Source organism: Eschrichtius robustus, chromosome 4 (genome assembly GCF_028021215.1).
Source record: "Eschrichtius robustus isolate mEscRob2 chromosome 4, mEscRob2.pri, whole genome shotgun sequence".
Classification (NCBI taxonomy): Eukaryota; Metazoa; Chordata; class Mammalia; order Artiodactyla; family Eschrichtiidae; genus Eschrichtius; species Eschrichtius robustus.
In genome coordinates this window covers 7,587,738-7,615,553 of record NC_090827.1, presented here as the reverse complement: position 1 = coordinate 7,615,553, position 27,816 = coordinate 7,587,738, and the positions used below count along the sequence as shown (strand labels likewise).

At 37.4% G+C, this 27,816-nt stretch overlaps 1 protein-coding gene across 1 annotated transcript in view; it reads left to right on the top strand.

Moving 5' to 3' along the window:
- Window positions 1-27,816, top strand: part of MARCHF1 (membrane associated ring-CH-type finger 1) — a 472,347-nt gene that overhangs the window by 121,019 nt on the left and 323,512 nt on the right. The window contains exon 2 of the mRNA XM_068542410.1: window positions 18,955-19,103. Within this exon, the coding sequence (XP_068398511.1) occupies window positions 18,993-19,103 (111 nt within the window). The 5' untranslated portion in view covers window positions 18,955-18,992. The remainder of the gene's footprint in view (window positions 1-18,954; window positions 19,104-27,816) is intronic.

Sequence of the window (27,816 nt, the reverse complement as noted above, 5' to 3'; positions counted from 1 at the left end):
TGTTTATCTTTTTACTTAAAGATATAGCATTATTGTGATATCTCTTCTGATGTATAAGCAAGAAACGTGTCTTTCTTATTGCAGAAAAGGAAAGCATGATTATCAAGTATTTCTTACATCAGGTATATTCTTTGCTGAGAGCTCTTAGCTTCCAATCAACTCTGCAAAGATTCTGCTTTCATCTTCTATTGTGGGTACAGAGTTACCATTCTTCAAGGGTCTACTTGTGTAGATGTAAATGAAAAGTTAAGTGTTCTTTGGCATTTCACACTAATCAAGTGTTGTTTTGGTCTTCCCTTTGGGAAGGCAATTAACTTAGTTTCAGTTCAAGGTGATGGACTTGCTCAGACAGCTCCAGTGAATGTTTTATTCACTTTACATATGACATAAGTATTGGCTAAAAGAATGCAGGATACCTAAGGTTATTTTGAATTAGAATTAAATATCGCTTACACCAACATATTTGGAACTTCGTTCTGCTGTATCTAGTAAAACGTCCAACTCCATGTAATGGTTGGTTTTATTGTATTACTTCTCTTAAATTTTTTCTCTTAAGCATCTTCATTTCGAATACTTTAAGCTGCTTTTTGACTAAATTAATTAATAACGAACTCCAGTATCAAATATCCTTCTTGGCTAATAAAACTCAATTGTTTTGGACATTATAGGTCATGAAATTAGTCATTTTAATAAGCTGTCTAAAATAAACTTTTCCTACATTTAATTCTGGATTACTCATTAACTGGGAATTCCTGGTCTCAAATACTGACAAATGAAGATGTATCGTACAGAACTACATAATAAAGGAAGAAGCATACAGTTTTCATATAATTCAAATGGAGATATCAAATGCATATCCTGTGACTATTACCTTCTATGTGTGGTTTCTTAGAGTCACATACATATACTTTAATGTAATTAACCAAATTTAAAATGTGTCTTTCATGTCAATTAATTCTTCTATCCTGCCTTTCACTTTCCTACACCTTTGACTGTGAAGCCCTCTAGAGAGCAAAGACTGTGTTTAAAGTTCTCTGAATGAGCCCTACACAGCACCACGGGCAAGAAGGAACTTAAGGAGTGCAGTTTTGATGTTGGGATAGATAGTATTAGGCATAACACCAGTCAAATACTAATCCTGTTTTTATCCTCTACCCAAACAAGTTTTCCCCCTATTAGATCTTTCACTAAACACCTCCAATTGTGCCATACCATGTAAAAAATAGTGCTGTTTTGTACTGACTCTTCAAATATGACTGAGGATAAGAATCTTACCATAATACATAAGGGGAAAAAAGTACTTTGTTTCTCACATATGAAAACCCATGATTTATGTTTCATTGATTTAAGAAATTTTTAAGTCACCTTAATCTTCCTCTGAGCTGTGATGAGAAAGGCAACGTCTCTAGACTGACAGTTTCTTTAAATTCATTCCACTTTGCTTCACTGCAGTGTTGGGTAAATGTGACAGCAATCAGGAAGAAATGTGCACTTCAGATTCTTTGTCATGTAAGTTAATTAATTGAAAAAAATATTTCCCTTCTGCTGTACGTAAAACGCTATTCATAATATGCCAACAAACGAAACCAAGCCAAACAAAAAACTTGGGTACTAGGCAGAAATGCAACATCTCTGCTCTGTTTTGTCTATATCATAAATATATTTGGGCAATGACAAGAGTAATAGAAAATAAGATTGGTTTGAATGACAAAGCTTTTCAAATGGAAAATGTTTGTGACGCATCTTACTGACAATAGTCATTTGGAACCACAAGACGTTTTAAATATAATACAGAAATTTAGAAAAATTCTATATACATAATCGAAAAATAATTCTTTCTATTTTGAATTTTTTTCCCTTATAGTATTGTACTTGAATCACATAGAAATTCTGTTTAGCCAGAAAATTGACTGTTAAACAGTCTGAAGTGTTACATGTTGGACCTTTGACTCAGTAGCTAAATTGAGTTTCAGATTCCTAGAACAAGACCAGTATTTGAGTATGTATTGAATACATTTCTTAGGCTTAAGATTTCTGTACTATTCAAAGACAGTCTTGGGAGAGTTCACTATTTTGCAAGATGCCTATTTCCAATATTATTTCCACCAATCTTCTTGCATGATGACTAAAATCCAGCTTGAAATTTTGGTGCATGGACAATATGTAGTAATGACAAGAGAGTCTTGACTTTAACAGTATAAAATCTGGACAAGGTGTTACATTAACTCACCTAAATCATGAGGCAATTAATAAATATAGCTACATAATGTTGTGTAATATAGAGTAATTTGTTGGTTTCATATTACTTAATAGCCTTAGTGTTTTCTTATCTGAACAAAATAGACTTTTATAATGTTCTTTAATAGATAAACTGCTGGAAGATGCTCTCTTATTTCAGGATTATTCTATTCCCCTTGGGTTGTCAGACAGAAACTATATGATGGGGAGAGTTTTCAACAGTAGCAACATATAATGTGTAACTTGTGTTTTTATTTGGTGGCGAATTCTGGGATCAAAGAAAGCAAGAGATGAATGGCCCCGAGGCAGACCTTACGCCTTTTCTGGAACTGCAGTATCTCTGGTCAGGGTTTCATTTCTCAACCTACTGAACGAGCACATTGAGTCTGCCTGCAGCTTGTCCGAGCAAATCCATTGGGTGGTTCTTGTTATTGGGATTTACCATCGACAAAGGTCATGAAGCATCTTTACAGTAAATTCCCTAAAGAATATCCGCTATTTACACCTGGCTGTTCAGAAGCCACAGTTAGGCCTGCATAAATCAAGCTATCATGGATCTAGATTATGATTGGGAAATAAGGCATGATACCTCAGCTCAATCATGTAATTCCTTCCCGGGTTTTTCTGTAGATATCCTTTTTTCTTTGGCTACAGTGACCTTGTTCCTTTTAAGGTATTGTTTAAAGCTTCAGACATTTCTTGTGCATTGTGAATTAAATTTTAAGAAACTATTTAGCGTGTTGTAGAGGATCTATTAAATGTTACAGAAAAGTGTGTGGTCAGGAATCTGGCAGCAGGACATAGTGTCATATTAGAACTTTCTATTTCCTATTCTGGGAAAAAAAAAAATGTTCTTGGGGTCAATACTCCTTGCTTGTCATCACACAAGCAATCTATGGAGGGATATAAAGTCAACCAAAGTCCCTTTTCATTTTATTGTGTCAAAAGCAAAGTTTCCTTCTTCTTTTATGATCAGTGCAACATTTTTATTTCCCACGGTGGAGCAGGATACATTTTATTTTTTTTTTTTTATTTTTTATTTTTTTTTTAGGATACATTTTAAATGTCAAATTTATCTTCAGATGGATCTTCCCAGATTCTGTTTTAAAACTTACTATTCACATATCCAAGTTTAGCTCTCATGGAATCCGTTCCAAATTACACATTTGCTTATGTATATACATGCATGTTCTTTTCTCTTTTGTGGTGAAATTAGTGGCATTAGAACTCTGCAGAAGCTCATATCTTTTTAAATGTATTTTATTCAAGTATAGTTTATTTACAGTGTTGTGTTAATTTCTGCTGTACAGCAAAGTGATTCAGCTATACATATACATACCTTCTTCTTCATATTCTTTTCCATTATGCTTTATCACAGGGTATTGAATATAGTTCCTTGTGCTATACAGTAGGACCTTGTTGTTTATCCATTCTATATATAATAGACATAATTTTTTGATGCATTCAAATGAAGTTTTAATTTTTCCCTTTGAGAATGAACTGTTGAATAGTTTTCTCTATCTTATATTCTCTGGTTTGGTGCCAACTTCCTATTTGTCATAAAAGTAGTTTGTAGTTTTTGTCATATCCTGACAAAATGACCTCTCTTTATGACTTTAATTCTAACTTACATTTTTATGGCATTCTTTTTTTTTCTTTTTACTTTTGGCTGCGTTGGGTCTTCATTGCTGTGCGCAGGCTTTCTCTAGTTGCGGCGATCAGGGGATACTCTTCCTTGCGGTGCGTGGGCTTCTCATTGCGGTGGCTTCTCTTGTTGCGGAGCACGGGCTCTAGGTGTGTAGGCTTCAGTAGTTGCGGCTTGCGGGCTCTAGAGCACAGGCTCAGTAGTTGTGGTGCACAGGCTTAGTTGCTCCGTGGCATGTGGGATCTTCCCGGACCAGGGCTCGAACAAGAGTCCCCTGCATTGGCAGGCGGATTCTTAACCACTGTGCCAGCTGGGAAGTCTCTATGGCATTCTTATACATAATGTATGTGGACAGTATGAAAAGATGGCTCAGCATTGAGTAATGTTTTTGCTTTTCATTAACATATGGAAAATATTTTCTTTATTTTGACAACCTGCATTTCTTCTTCCTATTTTAATATTCATCTAACATTACTGAGTATCTGCTTTGCGCTATGATTTGGTTTTGGTCCTGAAGATACAAGAGACTCATTTGAAGACACGCTCACCGCTTTCTCAGACTACCCTCAACACAGGTAGAGAGGCAGACAATGAACAAATAATAATGAAATGCAAAAGACTCTCTGATGGTGGAGTAAATAAACCGCCAAGTTCTCATAGACGGGGAAGCAGGTAAGGAACCAGGCAAGATATCGCAGGGTTACCGCTGAAGTAGTCTAGTGTAGACTGATGACAAAACTAGGAGAGCTGAGAAGAGACATCGCAGGGAGATGAACACAGAAAAGGAGACTACAAGGAGGCTTACAAGGATCAGCTTCTCAGAAAAAAAATTCAAAAGTGATTTATTAAAAGTTAATATACCTTTTCACACTTTGAATTTTGGATATCACTTTATAATCAATTAAACTGTGATATTTAAAACCCAGATATTACTGAATATTTAAGGACAAGTCATTTCTGGGAGTGGCAAAGATTAGTTTGTGGCAAATAAGTGTACTATTAAAAAAAAAATCTTGGTAGTCGATATGTGAATTATTAGTCAGGTCAAGTGTCCAAGATAAAAATAAGACTGAGTATACAATAGCATACTTATTGTATTTTTGACACTGAAATGTAATTCTGATTAGGTCACGTGCAATAATTTTAATGTTAAAAATAAATAAATTCTACTGTATTATGGACACCGTATGTTCAATTAACCTCATATATGAAAGGAAATCCACAAAGAGGCTTCCATCTGTTTAATATTAAAAATTTTTGCTTACAAATCTTATACTTACCATGATTATTACTGGTTATTTAAGAACTTAAAGAAATGAAGATGGCAAGTTTAAACAATGAAATATTAGAACCGTATGGCCTTTTTTCTTCATTTAAAAATAATTATTTGTTTGTTTATTTATTTTTGGTTGCTTCATTGCTGCACGCGGGCTTTCTCAAGTTGCGTCAAGCAGGGGCTCCTCTTCATTGCAGTGTGTGGTCTTCTCATTGCAGTGGCTTCTCTTGCTGCGGAGCACGGCCTCTTGGCGTGTGGGCTTCAATAGCTGTGGCACGTGGGCTCTAGGGCGCAGGCTCAGGAGTTGTGGCGCACGGGCTTAGTTGCTCCGCGGCATGTGGGATCTTCCTAGACCAGGGCTCGAACCCGTGTCCCCTGCATTGGCAGGTGGATTCTTAACCACTGCGCTACCGGGGAAGTCCCTCTTCATTTTATATAAGTATCACAATTGGAGACTAGATAGAAAGGGAAGAAGGACGTTCATTGTGAGTGAGCACTAAGTTTACCGATTCTTGGTATATACCTGCAACTAAAAATCTGTTTTTCTGAATGTACCTTTATAACTTGCAAAAGAAGTTTGAATGAGCTGCAAAGATATATTTGGAACATCAGGTAAAAATGTAGGCATTTAGGGAACTAGAAGACAACTAATAGTATAATTTAATATTTTCTGATGTTTCTAGTATACATTTTACATACTTAGTGTTACCCTGAGCATTAATGAGGTTCAAACCTTAACAAGTGATCAGGGTTACACTAAGTACATAAAAAATATACTAGAAACATCAGAAAATATTAAATTATACTGTTAAAGTTGTCTTCTAGTTCCCTAATTGCCCATGTAAAGAGAGAAACATGCAGCTCTTTTCAAACAGTTACAGTGTCAAAAAGATAAACTCTCTCTTTGATTATAAAAATTGAATAGAAATTTCAGCTGGTAATGTAGGAAAAGGAAGGCATAGAGGTCCACAGTCCCACAGTGTGGACAAAACAAGGAAACTGTTTATGAAATTTTTACTACCTTTACATAAATGATAAAAGTCCCCAAAATAAACCTAGAAATCCAGGCATCTCTGTATTTATATTCTCATATATTTTTCATATGTTAGCCGTGCAGAATGTCATTGACATTAAATGACGTATTTTGGTTTTAAGGGAGAAAATGTTTAAAATAGTTGATGTGAAATGTTCAGTACCAGCTACTTGTTACAAATGCATATGCCTTTCAGAAAGTTCCCTTGAGTAATGTGTGACACAATCATCTTGAAATCAGCTCAAAGACCAAGAGAATTAGAAAAGAAACCAGTATTCCTGGAAGCTATATTTTCAGGCCCAATGAGGATGGTAAAAACTATATATTTGAAAATTTTAAGCAAAACACCTAGACATTTCAATGACTTTCAAGATGTAAAATATAAATCTCTGGAATGGATTACGAAGTTACTACAATCAGAAAAAATTCACATGGCAATGTCTTTTCTCAATAAATATATACTTAAAATATACTTAGTATTAAGTCAGTGGTTTGCTAAATTTTTATGATAAAAAGATAGATTAAAAAAAATGTTTTCACACTGGAAAACTTTTGGAAACCCATATTTTATTCAAACACCTTTAAATGTGTTCACAAAGCTACTCAAGAAACCCAGAGTTCCTTTTTTGTTGTTTTGTTTTTCATTCTTATACGATCTCACTTTCATGCTCTTGGTAAACAGAATTCTTGAGGAAGTGGATATGTCTGATGCACATAGCAAAATGTGTACTTCAAAGGCATTGCACTCAATTTTATGAATTTCACTCTTTCACTAAGTTCCCTCATTTCTAGAGAGATGAGGCTGGAAGTTAGCCTATTTTCAACCCAGTGGTGATTATTTTGTTTGGAAATTTGGGTAAAATCAATGTGGTCACTTTTGAATCCCAAACAAGTAGTACATACTCTTCTGCCATTCTCTTGTAGTTATTTATTTATTTCTCCTAAGAAGGTAAAAATAACTCCCGTCAAAATTTCTAACTTCATCTACAGCCTTTCTCTGTAATAAGCATCCGAACCATGTAATTTAGAACAATTTGTTGGACTAATTAAATCATTAGTCTTTGGAAATGTGCACTTTCCTACTGGTTATTGATTAGAACTGTATGGTGAAATAAATTGTAGTTTTCACAGACCTGAAAAATAAAATCCACATTTTATTTTTTAAAATAAACTTTTCAATTTTATATCACTTTTAGATTTACAGAAAAACTGTGACATAATGCAAAGAGTTCCCATATACCCTGTGTGCAGTTTTACCTATTAACATCCTGTATTAGATTGGCACATTTGTTCCAATTTATGAACCAATACTAATACATTAAAATTAATTAAAGTCTGTACGTTATTCGGATTCCCTTCATTTCTTCCTAATGTCACTTTTCCAGCATCCCGTTCAAGATACATTACATTTAATCCTCATGTCTCCTTAGCCTTCTCTTGGCTGTGGCAGTTTCCCAGACTTGCCTTGTTTGATGACCTGAACAGTTCTGAGGATTACTGGTCAGATATTATGTAGAAGATTCCTTAATTGAGATTTTTCTGATTGTTAGACTGGGGTTATAGGTTTTGGAGAGGAAGCCCCCAGAGGTAAAGTACCATTGTCATCATATCTTAAAAGGATACGTACTATCAATATGACATCACCGTTGATGTTGCCCTTAATAACCCGCCTAAGGTGCAGTCCGTCAGTTTTCTCCCCTGTGAAGTTACTCATCTTTTCCATCTTTCCATATTGTACTCTTTGGAAGGAAGTTACTATATACAGTCTGCAATGGAGTGGGGAATTATGTTCCTCCTCAGCCTTTGAGGGTGGACTACCTACATAAATTATTTAGAATTCCACATGAGAGGTTTGTCTCTTCTTCATGTATTTCCTTATTCAATCGTTTATTAATATCAATAAAAACTCATAGATAGTTCACGTATGCTTTGGGTTATAATCTGATTCTAGCTTTGGCCATTGGGAGGTATTTTGTTTGGCTCCTGTGTCCCTTTGGCAAACCCATAATTGTGTTTGGTTGGTTGCTTGGTTGGTTGGTTTTGTTTTGTTTCTCAGCATTTCCTCACTTTCTGGCACTGCATACGGCTCCAGGCTTATCTTGTATATTTCCTGTGTCCGTCCTAGAATCAGCCATTGCTCCCAAAGCAGCCCTTTTATTGGAGAATAGTATTAGAAAGCAAAATCTGGGCACTAGGGATATTCATTGCTTCTAGGCCCTCTCAACTGATAGAGCAGGGAGATATATGTATATGTAGTAATCCGTGTATATGCACATGTTTGTAAATATTTCTATGTGCAATTAAGGTAAACATGAGATCATACCGATGTTTGCATCTCTAACACCATGCGGCATACCTTTTCACACTTTGAATTTTTGATATCGCTTTGTAAACAATTAAACTGTGATATTTAAAACCCAGATATTACTGAATATTTAAGGACAAGTAATTTCTGGGAGGGGCAAAGGTTAGTTTGTGGCAAATAAGTGTACTATTAAAAAAAAAATCTTGGTAGTCGATATGTGAATTATTAGTCAGGTCAAGTGTCCAAGATAAAAATAAGACTGAGTATACAATAGCATACTCATTGTATTTTTGACACTTAAATGTAATTCTGATTAGGTCATATGCAATCATTTTAATGTTAAACATAAGTAAATTCTACTGTATTATGGACACTGTATGTTCAATTTACCTCATATATGAAAGGAAATCCACAAAGAGGCTTCCATCTGTTTAATATTAAAAATTTTTGCTTACAAATCTTATACTTACCATGATTATTACTGGTTATTTAAGAACTTAAAGAAATGAAGATGGCAAGTTTAAACAATGAAATATTAGAAACCGTATGGCCTTTTTCTTCATTTTTAAAAATTTATTTATTTATTTATTTATTTTTCGTTGCTTCGTTGCTGCACGCGGGCTTTCTCTAGTTGCGTCGAGCAGGGGCTCCTGTTCACTGCGGTGTGCGGTCGTCTCATTGCAGTGGCTTCTCTTGTTGCCGGGCACGGGCTCTCCCCCTGTTTATCTGTAACCTCCCACTCCAACACTGAGAAACCTCGCCCTCCTTGCTTGCCAACCACTTACTTAGCTGTTCAATCCCAGCATACCTGTCAAGCTGTGTCAGAATTGTCAACTCGTACTTCCGTGGGGAACAATTATATGAACTAGAGCACAGTGCTGATGTACAATATTTTTTAACTTTAATCCAACAGATTCCACTATTTCTAAAGTTCTTAGGTCAGCACATTTTCCCTCATGCTCTTCGGTGAGGTCCTTTCGTATGTTTGTCACGTATTTAGACTGTATTTTTCACATTCCATCTTGGGATCTCCCAACCTTTTTTTTCTTTCAAAGGCAGACTTCTTTTTTTGTTTGTTTGTTTATTTATTTTATTTATGGCTGTGTTGGGTCTTCGTTTCTGGGCGAGGGCTTTCTCTAGTTGTGGCAAGTGGGCGCCGCTCTTCATCGCGGTGCGCGGGCCTCTCACTGTCGCGGCCTCTCTTGTTGCGGAGCACAGGCTCCAGACGCACAGGCTCAGTAGTTGTGGCTCACGGGCCTAGTTGCTCCGCGGCATGTGGGATCTTCCCAGCCCAGGGCTCGAACCCGTGTGCCCTGCATTGGCAGGCAGATTCTCAACCACTGCGCCACCAGGGAAGCCCCCAACCTTTTAAATGACATGTTTTAATTTGCATCCATTTTCAAGTTTACACTTTGTGCTGTGAAATTCTATAGACTGTCACAATCCCACAATCTGTTACCGTGTCATACAGAATAGTTTCAGTGCCCTGTCACTGATTATTTTACTGTTCCTATAGTTTTGTCTTTTCCAGAATGTCATATAACTGGAATCACACATAAAGTAGCCCTTTTCAGACTGGCTTCTTTAACATGGCAATATGCTTTTAAGATTCATTTATGAATCTTTTTATGGCTTAATAGCTCATTTCTTTTTATTTCTGAATAATGTACCATTATATGAATGTACCACAATTTGTTGATCTAGTCACTGACTGAAGGATATATTAGTTACTTCCAGCTTTTAGCAATTATGAATGAAGCTACTAGAAAAACTTGTGTATAGGTTTTTGTGGAAACATAAATTCTCAAATCAGTTGGATAAATAGCTACAAGTGCAATTGTTTGATTGTATGGTAATATTTAGTTTTGCAAGAAAGTACCAAAGTGGCTGCACCATTTTGCACTCCCACCAACAATGAATGAGAGTTGCTGTTGCTTTGCATCCTTGGCCAGCATTTGGTGTTATCAGTTGGGTTCAAGCCATCCTAATAGATATGTAGTGGTATCTCATTGTTTTAATTTGCAGTTCTCTAATGACATATGATGGTGACCATGTTTCATATGCTTATCTGCCATCTGTATATCCTCTTGGTGAGGTGTCTGTTCAGATAATTTGGCCATTTTTTACTGGGTTGTTTGTTTTCTTGTTATTAATTTTTAAGAGCTCTTTGTATATTTTGGATACAAGTCCTTTATCTGATAAGCAGTTTTCAAATATTTTCTCTAAGTTTATGACTTGAGTTTTCATTCTCTTAAGTCTTTCAGAGAATAGAAGTTTATAATTTTAATAAATTCTAACATCAGTTTTTCTTTCATGGATCATGATTTTAGTGTTTTATCTAACACTTCAGTGCTGAAGCCAAAGTCACTCATATTTTCACCTTTGTTTTCGTCTAGAAGTTTTATAGTTTTTATTTAAATTAGGTCTATGATCCATTTCGAATTATTTTTTGTGAAATGTGTAAGGTTCTGTGCCTAGATTTGATTTTTTTCATGTGGATGTCCAGTTCTTCCAGAACCATTCATTGAAAAAACGATTTTTTTCTCCATTGCGTTGCCTTTGCTCTTTTTGATAGATGAATTAATAATAATTATGAGTTTGTTTGAGTTTGTTTTTGGACTCTCTATTCTGTTTCATTGTTTTATATGTTCATTCTTTTGCCAATATCACTCTGACCTGATTACTGTAACTTTATGGTAAGTTTTGAAGCTGGGTAGTGTGAATCCTTCAGCTTTGTTCTTCTTCGCTATTGCCTTGGCTATTTTAGGTGTTTTGCCTCTCCATATAAGCTTCAGAATAAGTTTGTCAATGTCTACAAAACAGCTTATTGGAATTTTGATTGGGATTGTGCTATAGCTCAAGTTAGGAAGAATTGACATCTTAACAATATTGAGTCTTCCCATCCATGAACACAGAATTTATTGGCATTTATTTAGATGTTCTCTGATTTTTACAATCAAGATATTGTAGTTTTCCACAAAGATTCTTTAAATATTATGTTAGATTTATACCTAAATATTTCTTTTGGTGCTATTGAAAATGGTATTGATTTGTACAAATTCCAGTTGTTCACTGACAGTATATAGGCCCTCAGGTATATAGGAAAGCAGTTGACTTTTGTATATCAACCTTGTAGCCTGCAAATATTTCTTCAGCTTTGTTATCTTTATTTCTTCTTCTGGTATTCCGATTATGCCTGTGTTACATCTTTTGAAATAATCCCTCAGTTCTTGGATGTTCTGGTCTTTTTTTTTTTTTCCCCCATTCTTCATGCTCTTTGCATCTCTCTTGGGAAGTTTCTACTGTTCTCTCGTCGAGCTCATTGATGCTTCTCTTGGCCATTTCCAGTCTGTTGATGAGCCTGTCAGACACATTCTTCATTTCTGTTCCAGTGTTTTGATTTCTATCATTTCCCTTTTTTTCTTTCTTGGAGTTTCCATCTTTCTGCTTACCCCACCCATCTGTTCTTGTATGTTGTCTACTTTTTCCGTTACAACTCTTAATACATTAATTATAGTTATTTAAATTTCCCTATCTGGTAATTCCAGTATCTTTCATATCTGAATCTGGTTCTGATGCTTTCTTATGTCTTTTCAGACTTTTTTCTTGCTTTTTAGTATGTTTTCTAATTTTTTTTCTTGTTGAAAGTCACATATGTTGTATTAAGTAATAGAAACTGAAGTAAACACACATTAAGTGAGTTTCTATTATTCTGGCTAGAAATAGGGCTGTATTTAATGTTTGCTATCACTACCAGATGCTTCAAATCCTTCTAGCATCCTTGTGTTTGTTCTGTTGACTTTGAGCCTTCCCTAAGTGCTCCTCCTCCAAGAGAGTTTGTATCTTGCAGTGTTTTCAGTTATAATCTGCTATTATTATCCTGGAGCCCTTTTGGCATGGTGGGAATGTAGAGTAGAAGGAAAGTATTCTACATTTGTATGATTAAATCTCCAAGTCTTTTAGTGGGCCTGTGTTCCTGGGCTGTGGCCTTCACGGGTGTTTCTTAGCTTCCCTCCCCACCTTAGGTGAGGCAGGAAGCCTAGAAATACCTGGAGTGGGAACAGTGCCCTTCACTCAGGTAGGTTAATATGACTCTGCTAAGATATTTTCCCTGAAGAATGGGTCTTTGTATAAGAGTGTTCTAGGGCATTTCATGATGGTTACTCTTCCCTCCTCCCTAGTAGTGCCACAGTGCCACCTTTCTGAGCTGTTCATCATGAGATCTAGGTCAGCTTCCTGGTGGTGAGACCCAGGAAACTCTGGGACCTCCACTAAGAATGCAGCCTCCAGGAAGTTCTCCTTCTCAAACTAGGCCATATTGTGCCTCCAATAATACATCAAAATTACTGTGTGCTTACACCAGTTTATGGTTCTAGCAGCTTCTCTGCATGTATTCTGAAATTGGCCATGCATCTCTGTAGGCATCTGTCTCTCCATATTTGGGGGTAGTAGTTTTTTATTACAACTTCATTCTCTGATGGTTCCAAGAAATATCATTAATTTTCAGTTTGTTCAGGTTTATCTTTTTGTAAGGATGGGAGTGATGGTTTCCACACTCTTTACATGTCAGTGTTTAAACTAGAAGTCCCTCACACTTCACCTTTGATGTCTCAAAGATTGGCCCAACCTATGTGCTAAGGGTTGAGTGACTACCACACTCTCATGAAGAGGCTTCTTTAGCCATCACTAAAGAAGAGCTCCTCCATCTCTGGTGTGGAAATGTGTGTGTGGCCTTCCCTTCATCTGCGTCTGTATTAAGACTGGAGTAGGGCTTCCTTGGTGGTGCAGTGGTTAAGAATCCGCCTGCCAATGTAGGAGACACGGGTTCGAGCCCTGGTCCAGAAAGATCCACATGCCACGGAGCAACTAAGCCCGTGCGCCACAACTCCTGAGCCTGCGCTCTAGAGCCCGCGAGCCACAACTACTGAGCCCACATGCCACAACTACTGAAGCCCGCACACCTAGAGCCCGTGCTCCGCAACAAGAGAAGCCACCGCAATGAGAAGCGCGCACACCGCAACGAAGAGTAGCCCCCGCTCAGCACAACTAGAGAAAGCCCGCATGCAGCAATGAAGACCCAACGCAGCCAAAAAAAAAAAAAAAAAAAAAAGCTGGAGTAGTCCCTGCTATTATAGTTTTCCCAAGGTTGCTGACCTGGAAGCTGCCCCTTCCTCCTTTTCTAATGACCTCAGTGTTATGGCTCATACTGCTACCAAGACTGTCTCTTCAAAACCCTTCTCTCTGCACTGCCCCAACAGAGGGGGAATAGGAGCCCCCTACCTTTTCTGTGCCATTTCTTTATTCACCCCCAGGCTTCCTCACAAGGCTAGAGTAACTTGTAAGACTTCACAGAAAGACGGGTGCTTCTAAAAGGAATTGCAAGGTAGAGGGAGAGTTTTTAAAAAGAAAACTATGTACTAAATATATCTTTCCTATAGTCCAAGCAAAAAAGCACTTAAGAATTTAAACCTTCTCTATGAGTCACCTTATGGTGGTTCCTATTTCTTAACTTTACTCAAAAGGGAAGAGCTCTTCTTTATTTTCTCATTTATTTTATTGTCAACAGTTATTTATTGGGCTCTATATCAGTTAGTGTTCCACATCTTAGAAGGCAGCTACGAACCTCTCTGTGCATTTGGGAAACCTCACACCCTTCTCATAGAAATCAGAAGGCCCTCAGGACATACTTCCATTTCATAACAGTAAATTTAATAAATAGTTACCTCGTGTAAAGACTACCTGGTCTGAAGACTTCCCAGCAGGCAGTTCTTGATGGTTGTTAGGACTCCATGTCTCCAAGGACAATTCACAGTTGGTGTGTGAGCACTTCAAAACATCCACGGAGGCATCCAGTGTAGCAGTTGGTGTGACTTTTAGGCATGTATGTTATAGTCTTCTGAGGGTCTAAGGAGTACTCTTGGAGCGCACACACACACACACACACACACACACACACACACACACACCTTTTCAAAAAACAAACATTAATTCTCAGAGATATTGCAGCCCCCTGAGGAAGGGAAGCATGTTCTTAACTGTCCCTTCCTTCTCTTATTTGCAAGTTGTTTCTTTCACAATGGAGATTGATCTTCAGGTTTATTCTGGTGGGGTGAGGAAAGTGTTCAACTGTTGAGACATATTTCTTAAGGACACTTAGCTAAGGAACTATATAGTCAAATCTCTAAAATTTTCATTTGAAAGATCCTTTCAAATTCTTTAAGACAAGGACTATCCTCAAGTTTCCAATTTGAGGATGGTTGTGTACATGAGGAGGTGGGGGAGACTTTCTCAGTTACATGTATGTGGTGAAGAGGGAAGGACTTGACTAGGCCCTTAACTATACTCTCCTGGATATGGCAGGGAGTGGGCAATGTTTTAGGAAGGAGAGAGTTGAGGAGGTAGACAGGCAAGGTAGAGGCAGGCAGCTGCGCTTTTTTTCTATCTATGAGAAAAAAATGTTTTTTTTTTTTAACATCTTTATTGGAGTATTATTGCTTTACAATGGTGTGTTAGTTTCTGCTGTATAACAAAGTGAATCAGCTATACATATACATATATCCCCATATCCCCTCCCTCTGTGTCTCCCTCCCACCCTCCTTATCCCATCCAAAGCACCGAGCTGATCACCCTCTGCCATGCGGCTGCTTCCCACTAGCTGAATTACATTAGTTTTGGGGTTCAGTAAGGTAATTTTAATAAGCTCTCCTGGAGAAATTGTCTGGCCCTTCTTTCCGCCAGGCAGCGTAGCTGCAGGAACACCACTCACATGGCGGTTACGTGGAGCGCACCCCTTGGAGCGCAGTGCCATTTACATGGATTACAATGGGAAGGAGGCCCCCTAGCGTTGTGTAGCAAAGCTGGTTGTGGCAGCCTTTGGAGTAGTAAGAATTTTAATTTTCATGTAAGTTATCTGTAGTTGTATTTTCTTTGGAGAGTTGTCCAAAATCAATGGTCTCCTTCAGCTGATATTAAGTCAAATGTCTGTTCTCAAGGTCTTCATAGTACTCATTGCACTGCTATCATAAGTTGATTGACTTGTCAGTTTCCCTCTACCTGGAACTCCAGATCGCTTTAATCCCTTGACCAATAGTCCCAAGCACACTGTCTGGCACAAAGGAAGGGTTTGCTAAATGTTTCTGAATTAAAAGTAATTATTCTCTGTGACATACACCCAATTGCCCTGCATTTTTTTCTTCCTAATTTTAATTTGTTGTCAATTTAGTTCACAGAGAATGCACTGTGTTTCTCTTTATTAAGTTAAATATCTCCTAGGGGTAGCATATTAAAAATTAAGCTTAGTTAAATCTCAATTTCCTGTGATAATTATATAAGCTGCTCATTGCTGCATCTCATATTAGCTTGGTTCAATGGTTAGATGGTAATTGACATGAATACTTAATGACCACTTTTCCATTCTGATATATTACTAGTGATACTTACAGTTTAAAGTGCATTAGGGTTAATTATAAATGCTCATAATTTGCCCACCCTTCTGACTGACAGTATATTCTTACACCTCAGAATATGGTGTGCACTCCAGACCTGTGTAGGAAGAATACTGGTCTTCAGAGGCTCAGCAATCACCATTATTAACCCTTCCGTTATCTCAAATCTATAACCTAAACTATTTCTGGAATCTCTACTTTGTCATCCATGTTGGCAAAAAGATCGTTGTGAAGTGTAAGCTAAAGTCTGAGTGTTTTGTGATAATAGAGAAGAAGATATTATCTTTAGCAACTATCACAGTCTCTTACCCACAGGAATTTACAGGATGAGACAGTGGACCTCTCCTTTCTTCCCTGTCTCCCTCTCTTTCAACTCACCTGCACCTGTGCTGCTTCCTTGGGGGCCACTGAAACATTGGTTTCTTTCAGATATGATTCTTCGACTCAAAAGTAGCTGGTAAAGTGGGTGGATGCACATTATACTAAGCACGTCATTAGACAAAAGCTTTTCTCTTATAAGATGATGTGAGTGTCCAGATGTAGTAATGTAACCATCAGAGGCCTTTCTTATAATCTCATGCATTCTTCATTCATATGATAAAAAGGTGAAGTGATGCTGTCTAGTTAGATTGCTCTGGTCATTTCACACATTTCACTTTCTTTGTGAATATTCCTATGAATATGTCCAAGTTCAAAGAGAAGCTTTCCAGTCTTCCAGACCATAGCCATGTATCATGTTTCTTTTCTGTTTTCCCACAACAGACAGGACAGTGTCCATGGTAAATATTCGATGATGATTATTTAGGGAAAAAGAGTATGTATTTAACTGGTTGAATTATTTAACCGACTTAATCATCCTAGAATTAAGATAATATCTGTTCCATGCAAAAAAAAAACTAGAACGCAGCTGACGTTTTATTATACTACATCAGCAGGTGTAGTCCAAAGTTTAATAGCCCTGTCACGATGACTTGTTCAACAAAACAGTTCAGAAAGATGGTTTGCACAAGCAAACTTCAGGGAGGATGTCTAAGATCAAAAGGGGCGGGCAGTCACCTTGGAGTTGAGCATATAAGTTCACAAATTCAAAAATTAGGGAGTCAGGAAGATCCTAGTTATGCTTGGATTTTAAAATTCTCGAGAATATTGCATTGAATCTGACTCAAATCAAAAATGAAAGTAATCTTCCTCTTAGGGCTTTTCCATGCCTACTTCAGTACCTACAGTATAGTAGAGGCTCAAGAAATACTTAAGGATTAATGTTGACTGAATAAGGAGGAATATAGCTATGACCACCACCATCACAAGAGAAAGCTGCAAATGAAATTAAACTGCATTATTTAATCTCAGAAACTGAATAGGAAATAAGAAGTCGACTGCTTTTAAAAACATATCCCAGAATGTGTACTGATGATATAATTTTTGTGGGCCACTTTATTATGCTTTTTATTCATGCATGAATTCAACATTTTATTATAAGCACTAAAGTGATATATTTAATTATGGAGTTAATTTTTTTTTTTTAATTGCCAAATGACTTACAAGTAGAACATTTGTTTGTACTTGAATAAACTGTTTTGGTCATTATGTATCATTTCACTCCCTGCTTTTGAATAAAGATACTCATTTTCATTTACTGTTAGTACACTTCAAGAAATGTAGTTAAAAACTGATGACTAACCAAGATACTGTGTACCAGGAATGTGGAAATATTTACTTTCTGTGGAATGCAAATTAGTTGGGTATGCAGATTTTGCATTACACAGATCAGAGTTTTCAAATAAAATCTCAAGCAATGTGTTTGAAAGGGCAAACATTAATAATTTGTTGCTCATTCACACAATTGTTTTGAAGCTCCCCTCCCCATTTTCCTGCACCTCAGATGAATGATTCACTCATATAAGATTGCCAGTCTTATTTAAAAGGCCATTCCATTGAGTATCTTAGACTTAATTTTTATGAAAGTTTTTTAAAAATAATTTCCAATTTACATTGTTCAGGTCCATTTCACTTGAGTATTTTGTCATTTAGAGTAATAACTCATCAATCCGTTAATGCAAACTTTCTTAATGTTACTTTTCTTAGTCCTATGAAATGTTCTATTTTGAACCTCTGAAATGTTATAAGCCACCAGATTGCTAATTGCTTTGGATGCTGTGAAAAATAATTACTCCACATTATTTTTGATATTTAATTGACAGTGTAATGCATTTAACTAAAGATCTGCAATGAACTATTTCTAATTACTGAGGGTGGTGGAGTGGAAAAACTAGGCTGTAAAACTTTACAAGGAAACAATGTTTTCTTCATTACATTAAAAGTTATTGTTGATATAACTTTTTCAGAGACAAACAAAAAATTCCTTAAATGGGAAGTTCTGGAAAGCTAGAAAGAGTTGTGGAATATTTTTATTCATGATATAGTAAGGAGATTTTTTAAATTATTATTTTAATAGATTGGTGATGGGTGTCATATACTAATTTTACCATGCTTCCACTAAAATTTCTCGTTCTTTAGTTGGCAGAATTTTATGAGAGAGATAGTCATGCCACTGCCAGAATGAGTAATGTTCATCACTGGCCTGTGTTCAATTCATTCTGCATCTGTAGGACATTCAGCTGAAAAGCTATGCCAAATTTTAGATATTGAAATATGTAGATATATCAGGAACTGAGTCTGTTCTTAGCTCTCAAGGTAAGAACTTCTTGTTAGAAACTGATCTTTGAAAATAACTTAGAACCTGATGCAAGGAATTCCCACCATCTACAAGTGTCACAAATCGGGGTGTAAAACGTTAGGCTCTTTGAGTAAGACGTGTACTGTTTTCATTGCCTGTGGTTCTGAGGTCATTAATGATCAGCGTATTCTTTTCCTCCCTGTAACACCTGGCTAAAATAAAGTGCCTCCACTGGTATTACAATAAATTGCTTATTTCATTTCAATGATGTACATTTTCCAAAAACAGACATCTAAAACAAGTGACCTGTTTCAGGGAATGTAAATTATTTTCAGAATTTCAGAAATTGAAAAGGGATAAGAGGAAGGAGAAAATGCTGGGCTGGTGTGAAGCGATAGCGCGTAACCCTCGCAGGATCCCAAACAACACGCGGACCCCCGAGGGCTCAGAGGAGTGGGCTGACGCCTCGCAAACCTCCACACTGGTGAGTGCAGCCGTGGTACCTCCGATGGCTTGTGCGAACGGATGCGGAGGGAATGGGGAGGGGGCCGGGGAGGGCTTCCTCAATAGTTCTTTGCTTTACAATGTATTATATTGCTCATATAGACGTCGCTTAATCAACGGGTAGTAATAAGAACATCTTAATTTCATAGAATCCAGAGTTTAATTCAGATTAACAATTTCTTTTTTTCTTTCTGTTTCTTTGGACATCGCCCGTCCGTTATGTCAGGGACCTTACAGAGACATTTAAAGTTTATACCTTGCGTTCTACACTTCGGTAATGGCATCAATGGAGCAAAACAAGTAACGTTATCCAAAAATAATGAAAAATCAGAATCCTACCTTCTGTATTTTCCTACATTGAATCCTTTTTAAAGGCATTTTTTAGAATATATAGGATTCAAAAAATTATAATTTTGATACAAAGTCGTGAATTAATTGCTAAAATGATTTGAAGACCAAATCAATAACATACTCGTTCTTGTTTTGTTTTCTGCTTTAAGTTTACATGTTCGGCTTCAGCTAGCTTTTATTTCCCAGTGATTAGGAAAAGAGAACTCATTAGCAAAAGGAGTTTTATAAGTTCTTTGTTTAGATTTTGGCTGCAACATACTTCATTTTGATTTAAGGAAGGAAAATTCCATTCAATCTCTAAGTTTTAAATTGACATGTTAGTTGTATTTTAATTGCTATTTTACCATTTTATAAGAACACGTACTTTCATTAGCCTGATTTATTAGTTGATGAACATATAATTAAATATAAGCAAAGGTTTTAGGTTTTTTTTTTACTTTTGAGTTATTTGATAATTTCTATCATTTTACATAAAAACAATGGTCCTGAGCAAACATTATTGAGTGAATTTCAAGAGAAACCATCGAAAGGAAGAGGCTTTCAATAGACAAAACATAGAAATGGGAATTCTGTTTAATTCCATCATCTTAGACTGTAGGGAGAGGGCTGAGGGTATGAAGAAAGTATGCAATGTGATTGGACAAAGTTCTAGGGAATACATTCTTTGAAATTATTATCTGCAGTGTTTCATCTAACTCATATGCTCTTTTGTAAATTACTGTTTTCAATAAAACTGCTTGGCATGAGTTAACACCATTTAAATACACATGTTGCACAATATTTATACATAAAGCTGGATTTTGTAGGTACCATGCAATAACTAAAATTTTTTAAATAAAAATATTACTTCTGGGCTTCCCTGGTGGCGCAGTGGTTGAGAGTCTGCCTGCCAGTGCGGCGGACACGGGTTTGGGCCCTGGTCTGGGAGGATCCCACATGCCGCGGAGCGACTGGGCCCGTGAGCCACAACTACTGAGCGAGCCATAACTACTGAGCCTGCGCGTCTGGAGCCTGTGCTCCGCAGCGGGAGAGGCCGCAATAGTGAGAGGCCCGCGCACCGCGATGAAGAGTGGCCCCCGCTTGCCACAACTGGGGAGAGCCCTCGCACAGAAGCGAAGACCCAACACAGCCAAAAATAAATAAATAAAAATTAAAAAAAAAAATTACTTCTGTGATGTCATTAGAGTGGCTTTAGTGCTTAATTCCTATTTCATAGAACCATAGATCAAAACCATTAAAAAAATCTTGAGCAAACATTTGGCCTGACTTTCTCTTATAATTTTGGGTAACCTAATATTAGCTTCATTTTACAAATGTGTAGTGGCCCAGAGAAGTTAAGTGACTTTCCCAGTGTCACTTAGCTAGTAAATGTCACTTCTAGGATTACTAGAAGGCTGGCTTCTGAAGGTAAGGCATACTGTATTAGGGCAATAGTCTTCAGTCACTGTAACCTAACCCCCAAATCTCAGAAAAATAAAATATTCCTTATGTCATAGCTCATGTGTCTGGGGCAGCTCTCCTTGGGGGTTCACTGTCAAAGGTTAACTGATTGTTCAAAGACTCCATCCATCTTTTTATGCTGCCTTCTTAAGTACATGGCCTCTTCGGTCACTGAGGAAAGGAAAAGGCTATGCAGTCCATTGTGCATGAGCTATTACGGAGCAACCTGAAACGTGTAGACATCCTTCCATTTGCCAAAACCTAGTCTCATAGCCCCATCTGAACTGCAAGGGAGGCTGGCGAATATCAGGAAGCCGTGTGGGCAGGAAAAGCAGATAAGGACATCTCTGCCAAAGTCCACTCTTCTGGTCGCCAAACATTCATGTCATGTTTCCACTCTTTCATTAAGAAGGTTATTATTTTCCAAGAGAGGTAACTAAAAATTCTTTCAGTCACTGGATTCAGTTCAAATTCATGGTCTCTGGTTATTCATTGTCCTCATCTAATGATGATGAGGGTGAATCACCTATAAATAAATGATTTATATTTTGCAACCAGCTCCCAACATACATATATATACCCAATATGAAGGAGAAGAGTAGGAAAAGGGAAACCACAATAAACACTCACATTTGGAAAGAGAAAGAATTAAATGTACATGGAAGTCAGTGGTGTATTCCTGCTGGACAGACATTGTCAAGTCTCCCTGACCTCTAGGTCAGGGAGGATCCTTGAATTGGCCTTGACCCTGCTCCCTGGGAGATCTCCCTTGTCCATGCTTTTTTCTAGCCTTTGGATACGCCCTCTGGGAAGTTCTTCCTTTTCTATTATTCTCCTTGTCCACATTTAAAGTGCCTAATGAAACTTGTATAGCCTTAAAATATTTTATTTTCCTGTTTGGGGAAAACTATGGAACCAAGAGTTGTTTTAAGTCTTAAGAATTTCAAGGCTCATACTGCTGGAATCATGGTATTTCAGTACGACAATCCTCTGAAATCTGCCAGGGTTCTGATCTCCTTGCTTCCTGATAGTCCGTGTGCCTAGCAAAGTTCTATCTTGGTTGCGCTTGATTTCCAGTTCTCCATGTCTCTATCTCAAGATGATCATATCTTGAAAAACAGGCAGGAGGACCACATCTTTAACTTCTTTGTCCGGAGATGCTTTGTTCAACTGAGAGGGTCCACTCGGTGTCAGCTCTAAAAATCATATTAGCCTTGAGTCACTTTATTCAAATGTAACTTTTCATTGGACCTTTGTTACTCAACACTCACTTCAATGGCAGGTCTACAAGTTGGGGTTTAGAAGAAGCCAGGCATTGGGTCCAACAAACCTTGAAACTTTCGGCTTCTCTCTATTCCTGGTCAGATCTGCTTTCACACAATCCACTTAGTTCCTGAGCTCACATTTCTCCTGTAACACCTTGCTGAATGTAGCTGATAGCAGTTAACATACATTATTAAGTTCTGTTTTTCAATCTATTTTGAGTGTTGCCAGCCCAGCAGGCCCAGGGTCTGCCTCTTGAGTTAATTCAAGTAGAGATTTTGCCAATAGTTTTGCCCAAACATCATGCAGATAAATAGCTTTCTACCTTTGTAATCAGTTTCCCCCCTCCCCGTTGCTTACACATGAAACAAATGCCACATATTTTAGACTTTTCTTATGCTAGCACAGACTTTGGCTGCTGATTTCTGTATTTGGATAGTTGTAGAAGTTGGGGTATAGTCAAGAAAACAGAAACAGCCAATTTTAATGGAATATATAATGTGAAAAATTATTTAATCTGCTATTGGGAGATTGAAAATGTCAGAAAGGTACACATGTTTGGAAGCTGCAAGAAGTAGCGACCACCCATGCAGAGGAGTCACACAAGGAGGAGACTAGAGCTACTCAAACCTAAAAGGTTGATGGAGGGACCCCTCAGAACTGCACCCCGACTCTGAGGAGGGGTGCTTCTCATCTGATGCAGGAACCTTGGAGCTCAGAGGAAGGGCCCTGAAGATCTAGGACGCAGACCCCTGAAGGGGATGCACTTCTCAATCCTTATATATTCAAGTGGGGGGAAGGGGCTGGTGCAATAAAGGTAGTTCAGGGAGTGTGAAAAAAACTTAGAAACTGGACCCACCTTCCACTGCCGACTTAAGTCTTGTGGGATAACACTAACAGAAACGGAGCCCTCTCTCTGCTCTTGTCTTCTGGTTTCTTTTAGCACTAGCATTGGCAGAGCCTGACCAAGAAGTAAATGTCAAAGGAGACATCTGGTTTGAAGGCTCCCAGCTCCAGCATCTCGGCGTAGAGTACAGGAGAACGGATTTAGGGCTGAGTGATGTTAGCTTAGTAATCAGTATGGAAAATTAAGAATGGAAGCTTTAACGAACTCAGAAATTTCATAGGCTTAACATCATAAAGGTTTGTTTTCACTCATGGCTCAGTCTGATCCAGGACGTTTGATCCTCAGACAGTGAATGCAGAGATCTCTGCTGCTCGCATCTCCCAGGGCTGCTGTCTTAAACACAGGCCTGCTAGTAGTGAGTTTATCAGATAAGGGGTGACGTCTGAATGGGTGACTGTGTAGGTATCAGTTTAGGTTTGGAAGTGCTAAGCATCACTCCCCTGATGCCGTTGGGTGGAACCAATGGCATACCCCAGTGTATCTGTCAGAATGATGGGAAATAAGGTCTTCCTATATGACCAGAATAGGGAAATTGAGAGCATTTGGCCAGCCTCTACCACAAATGCGTTCATTCTTTGAGTGCTAGCAGTTTTGTACCTGCCGTTCCATTTTATATCCCCAGGCTTTAACTCTATTACTCTCTGCTGTCACCCAGAGCATTTGAGGCTTTTCTGTACAAATCATACCCCATCTAGTGATGATAAGGATTGGGGGGGGAGGAGGAGAAAAAGGAGGTTGAGGAGGTTGTGGATGATGAGTATTTGCCAGGAGCTTTTCTAAGCATTTCACACACATTCCCATTTGTAATACTACAAGGATCCGATGAGATAGGCATGATTAGTATCCCTATTTTGTGGATAAAGAAACTGAGTTATAATAGGGAAATGTAAAACCTGCTGAAAGTGACTTAGGTCTTAGGACTGGTGAAGCTGAGATTCCAACAGTCCAAGCAGTCTAAAACCAGAGGGCTGCTCTCCTGTCTCTCAGGTTGGGGGAAAAAGTCATTATTTGAATGGTATACATTTGGTTAAACACAAAGATTGTAAAGGAGATAATAATACATTACAGTGTGTGACCTAAAAACAAATAGGGCCTTTTCTTTATACTCTCTTGATTACATGTGTCTGTTAGATTACTCTCTGCTCTGCATTGACTGACATATAAATATGGCCAGTATCACCATTGCATCCTCAATAACTGACCTAATTGAAAAAAAAATAGCACTTTTTTTCATCTATAATGCAGTTCAAACTATCTGCTTTTTAAATTCATAAAGTGCTTACTTAGCCTAAAATCCCTTAAGTTGAGTGAGAACATTGAAGGGTTTGAGAGATACTTATTAAGCAACCATCTTCATAGTTTTAACCTATGGGGTGAGGGAGCCCTTTGTATGACAGGCAGGGAAGAAACCTTTCAAATTTATTGTAACACAAGTTTACATGTTAAAAAGAAAACAAAAAAATACCTTATATTGACTATACCCTTAAGCAATTTCTTGAATCAAATCAGAGTTCAACATTAAATTCAAAATGAGAGCAAAGGATATCATAAGAAATAGAAATAAGACGGTGAGAGATTTTATGAGGAATGGAGTTTTAAAAAAATCTACGGAAGTCAAAATAGGGAGATCCAAAAATGTCATTTTAGGTAGTCATCAATGACTCCAGAAAAAATTACTTTCCTCTAATCAGTGATGGTTCTTTAAGGCTATAAATAGACTATGGTTAGGTAGAAAAGAAGAACAAAGTGTCACTCTGTGTTAGATGGGGTGATTTGCCACTTTCAATCATGTATGCGTCAGCTCAGGACACATTTTCCAAGCTTCTGTGTCCATGGTCTGGGATGAGGTACTTGCTGCTCTAGAAAAGACTGAAGATACTAGATAAGGAAGCTTTCAAGGAGAAGTATATTTCATATATATATATATACACATATATGTATATAATTATTTGTAATAAGACATATATTTATAAAGCTTTACAGTTTTCAAGCAGTCTTTATGTCCATTGTGTCATTGTTTCTCACAACCATACTGAAATGCAGGGGTCCCCAACCTCCGGGCCACGGACCGGTACCGGTCGATGGCCTATTAGGAACCAGACCGCATAGCAGGAGGTGAGCGGAGGGCAAGCAAGCGAAGCTTCATCTGTATTTACAGCTGCTCCCCATTGCTTGCATTACTGCTGTATTTACAGCTGCTCCCCATTGCTTGCATTACCGCTTGAGCTCTGCCACCTGTCAGATCAGCGGCAGCATTAGATTCTCATAGGAACGCGAACCCTGCTGTGAACTGCGCATGCGAGGGATCGAGGTTGCGCGCTCCTTATGAGAATCTAATGCCTGATGATCTGAGGTGAGGCTAGCGCTGGGGAGGGACTGCAGATACACATTATGATTAGCAGAGAGGTTTGACTGCCCAGAGACCATAATAAATCAATGCACTTGAATCATCCCCAAACCATCCCACCGCCTGGTGTGTGGAAAAATTGCCTTCCACGAAACCGGTCCCGGGTGCCAAAAAGGTTGGGGACCATTGCTGAAATGTACACAATACAATTTAATTATTCAAATACATAATAATGAAGCGGAGATGCTGTTAAGAGGTTAAGTAATTCACTCCAAATCATAAGGACCCAGGACTTCTAATTTCCAGGTTATTTATATACCACACCCATTATGAGAAGTTGATAGTGTTTTTGGCATAATGTAAGTGAAAATAGTGTAACTCAAAAAGGTGAAGTAATTCACCCCGGTGGCAAATCAGAATTTGTGATTCTGATTTCTGTCTAATTTTAAATCCCAAGATTTTTCCAGCTTGCTATAAACTCTTTCTAGGAATAATATAACTTAATAATACACATTTTAGAAATCAAATTTTCAGCTACTGGACGACTAAGTACCTCCTTACATAGCCTGATAAGTATTTATTAATGAAACAAGCAGCTAAAAAGATTCATGCTTAATTACGGCATAACCTTATTTTCAAAATAAGGTTATTTTCAAAATAGAACAGTTGTGTTGAAGGTTAAAGTTCCATAGTTATTAAGCTTACGAAAAAATCAGAAATTAAAATGATGCACTTTTATTTTTACTTCTTTTTGTATGTTTTAATTGAAAAGCCGTACCATCATCAGCTTTTTTGTTGTTATTGTTGCTCATAGACTTTACTAGTATTTTCTTTGGTTTATATTAAACCAGCCCACTTGGACATTTGTGTAATATAGATGAAATCAGCCCCTGAACTTGAGACTTCTTCATCTGGGATCCCATTCTTTATGATCTAGTGAACAATGGCTGGATATCATACAGAAAATGAATGCATGCCTAGAATTTATGTAACTTTAATTAATTACAAGTGATCCTACCATTTCAAAGAACGATAATATCACAAAAGAGCAAAATTAGATGAAAACATAAAAGAAAGTCAGGTAGAGCTTTTGCTATAGACAGATGGATATAACATCTTTTTCCTTAGTCTATGCCAGGATTTGTAATGTTGATATCATTTGCTGCTGGAAATAGCCATATTATCCAAGTCTAGTAGGTTGAAGTATTTTGTGTTCAAAATAAACAAAATGTTTTAAATTATTTGCCTTCTATGCGTAACTTTCAGCAATGGTGTTGTTTGAATCGATTAGAGTATGGTGTATTGAATGTAATATATAATATTTAATCATTAGATTGGAGTGAAGAAATACATCCTTTTGATCAATGACCATAATATTTGATCCAAGTCAACTATCTTTATGCAAGAATGGTAACAAATAAAACTGAGGGAAAAAGGAATCTGCTTCATAAATTAGTAATATGGAGATGATGTTTATTACGCAAAGGAAGGAGATGGGAACAGGGAGTATATGTGTATTCCTAATAGATCTAGATTATATGCCAAAAAGCTTCTTTTCCTAGATCCTTGCATGGCTAGCTTCTTCCTTCAAGACTTGGCACATCTACCATAGCAACTTTGACTGGAGCTACTCCTGATTTTCATCCAACTGTGCCTCACCCATTCCCTCTCTACACCAATTCTGATTTTCTTTTTTCTTTTTAATAGATTCATCCTAATCTGAAAATAGTTACATAAATATGAATGCATGTTGGTTTATTTTCTGTTTTCTACACTAGGATATAGGATGAAAAGGGAAGATCTGTCCTATTTACCTCTATATCCCTGGTGTTTGGAACAGAATAGGAACTTAATAAAATTTGTAGAATGGATAAACAGCTTGAGCAGACAGCATGAACTGAGAGAAAGCGAAATTATTTTTTGTTTACAAAATTCTATTAAGTACGATATCTCATATTAAATCCCTTCTTATTAGAAATGCCTATGCCTTAAAATATGGAAAAACTAGTCTGAAAGATCAAACAATTCTGAGATAGTTTCTATGACAAAAATACATAAAGTTTTAGAAACTGAAATCATGATTATAAAAACTACATTCCGTTGGAATAAGGCTCCCCTTTGGTAAGAATTTAAAATATTGCAGATAGCTTCCCCAGTGCATGAGACAATGAAATGTAAATGTGTCTTTATTAAGAAAACACATTTACCGATTACGGTTTACCAGAGTCATCTTCCTTACTCTCTTTCTTTCCAATTATCCCCTTAGTCTATTTTTAGTCTTATCAGGCTGAAGGAAATCATATATCTGCCTACAGCAAATGGACTGGTATTGCCCCACAAACATAACCTCTCTTAGAAACCAAATAAATGGTAAATAAAAAGAGG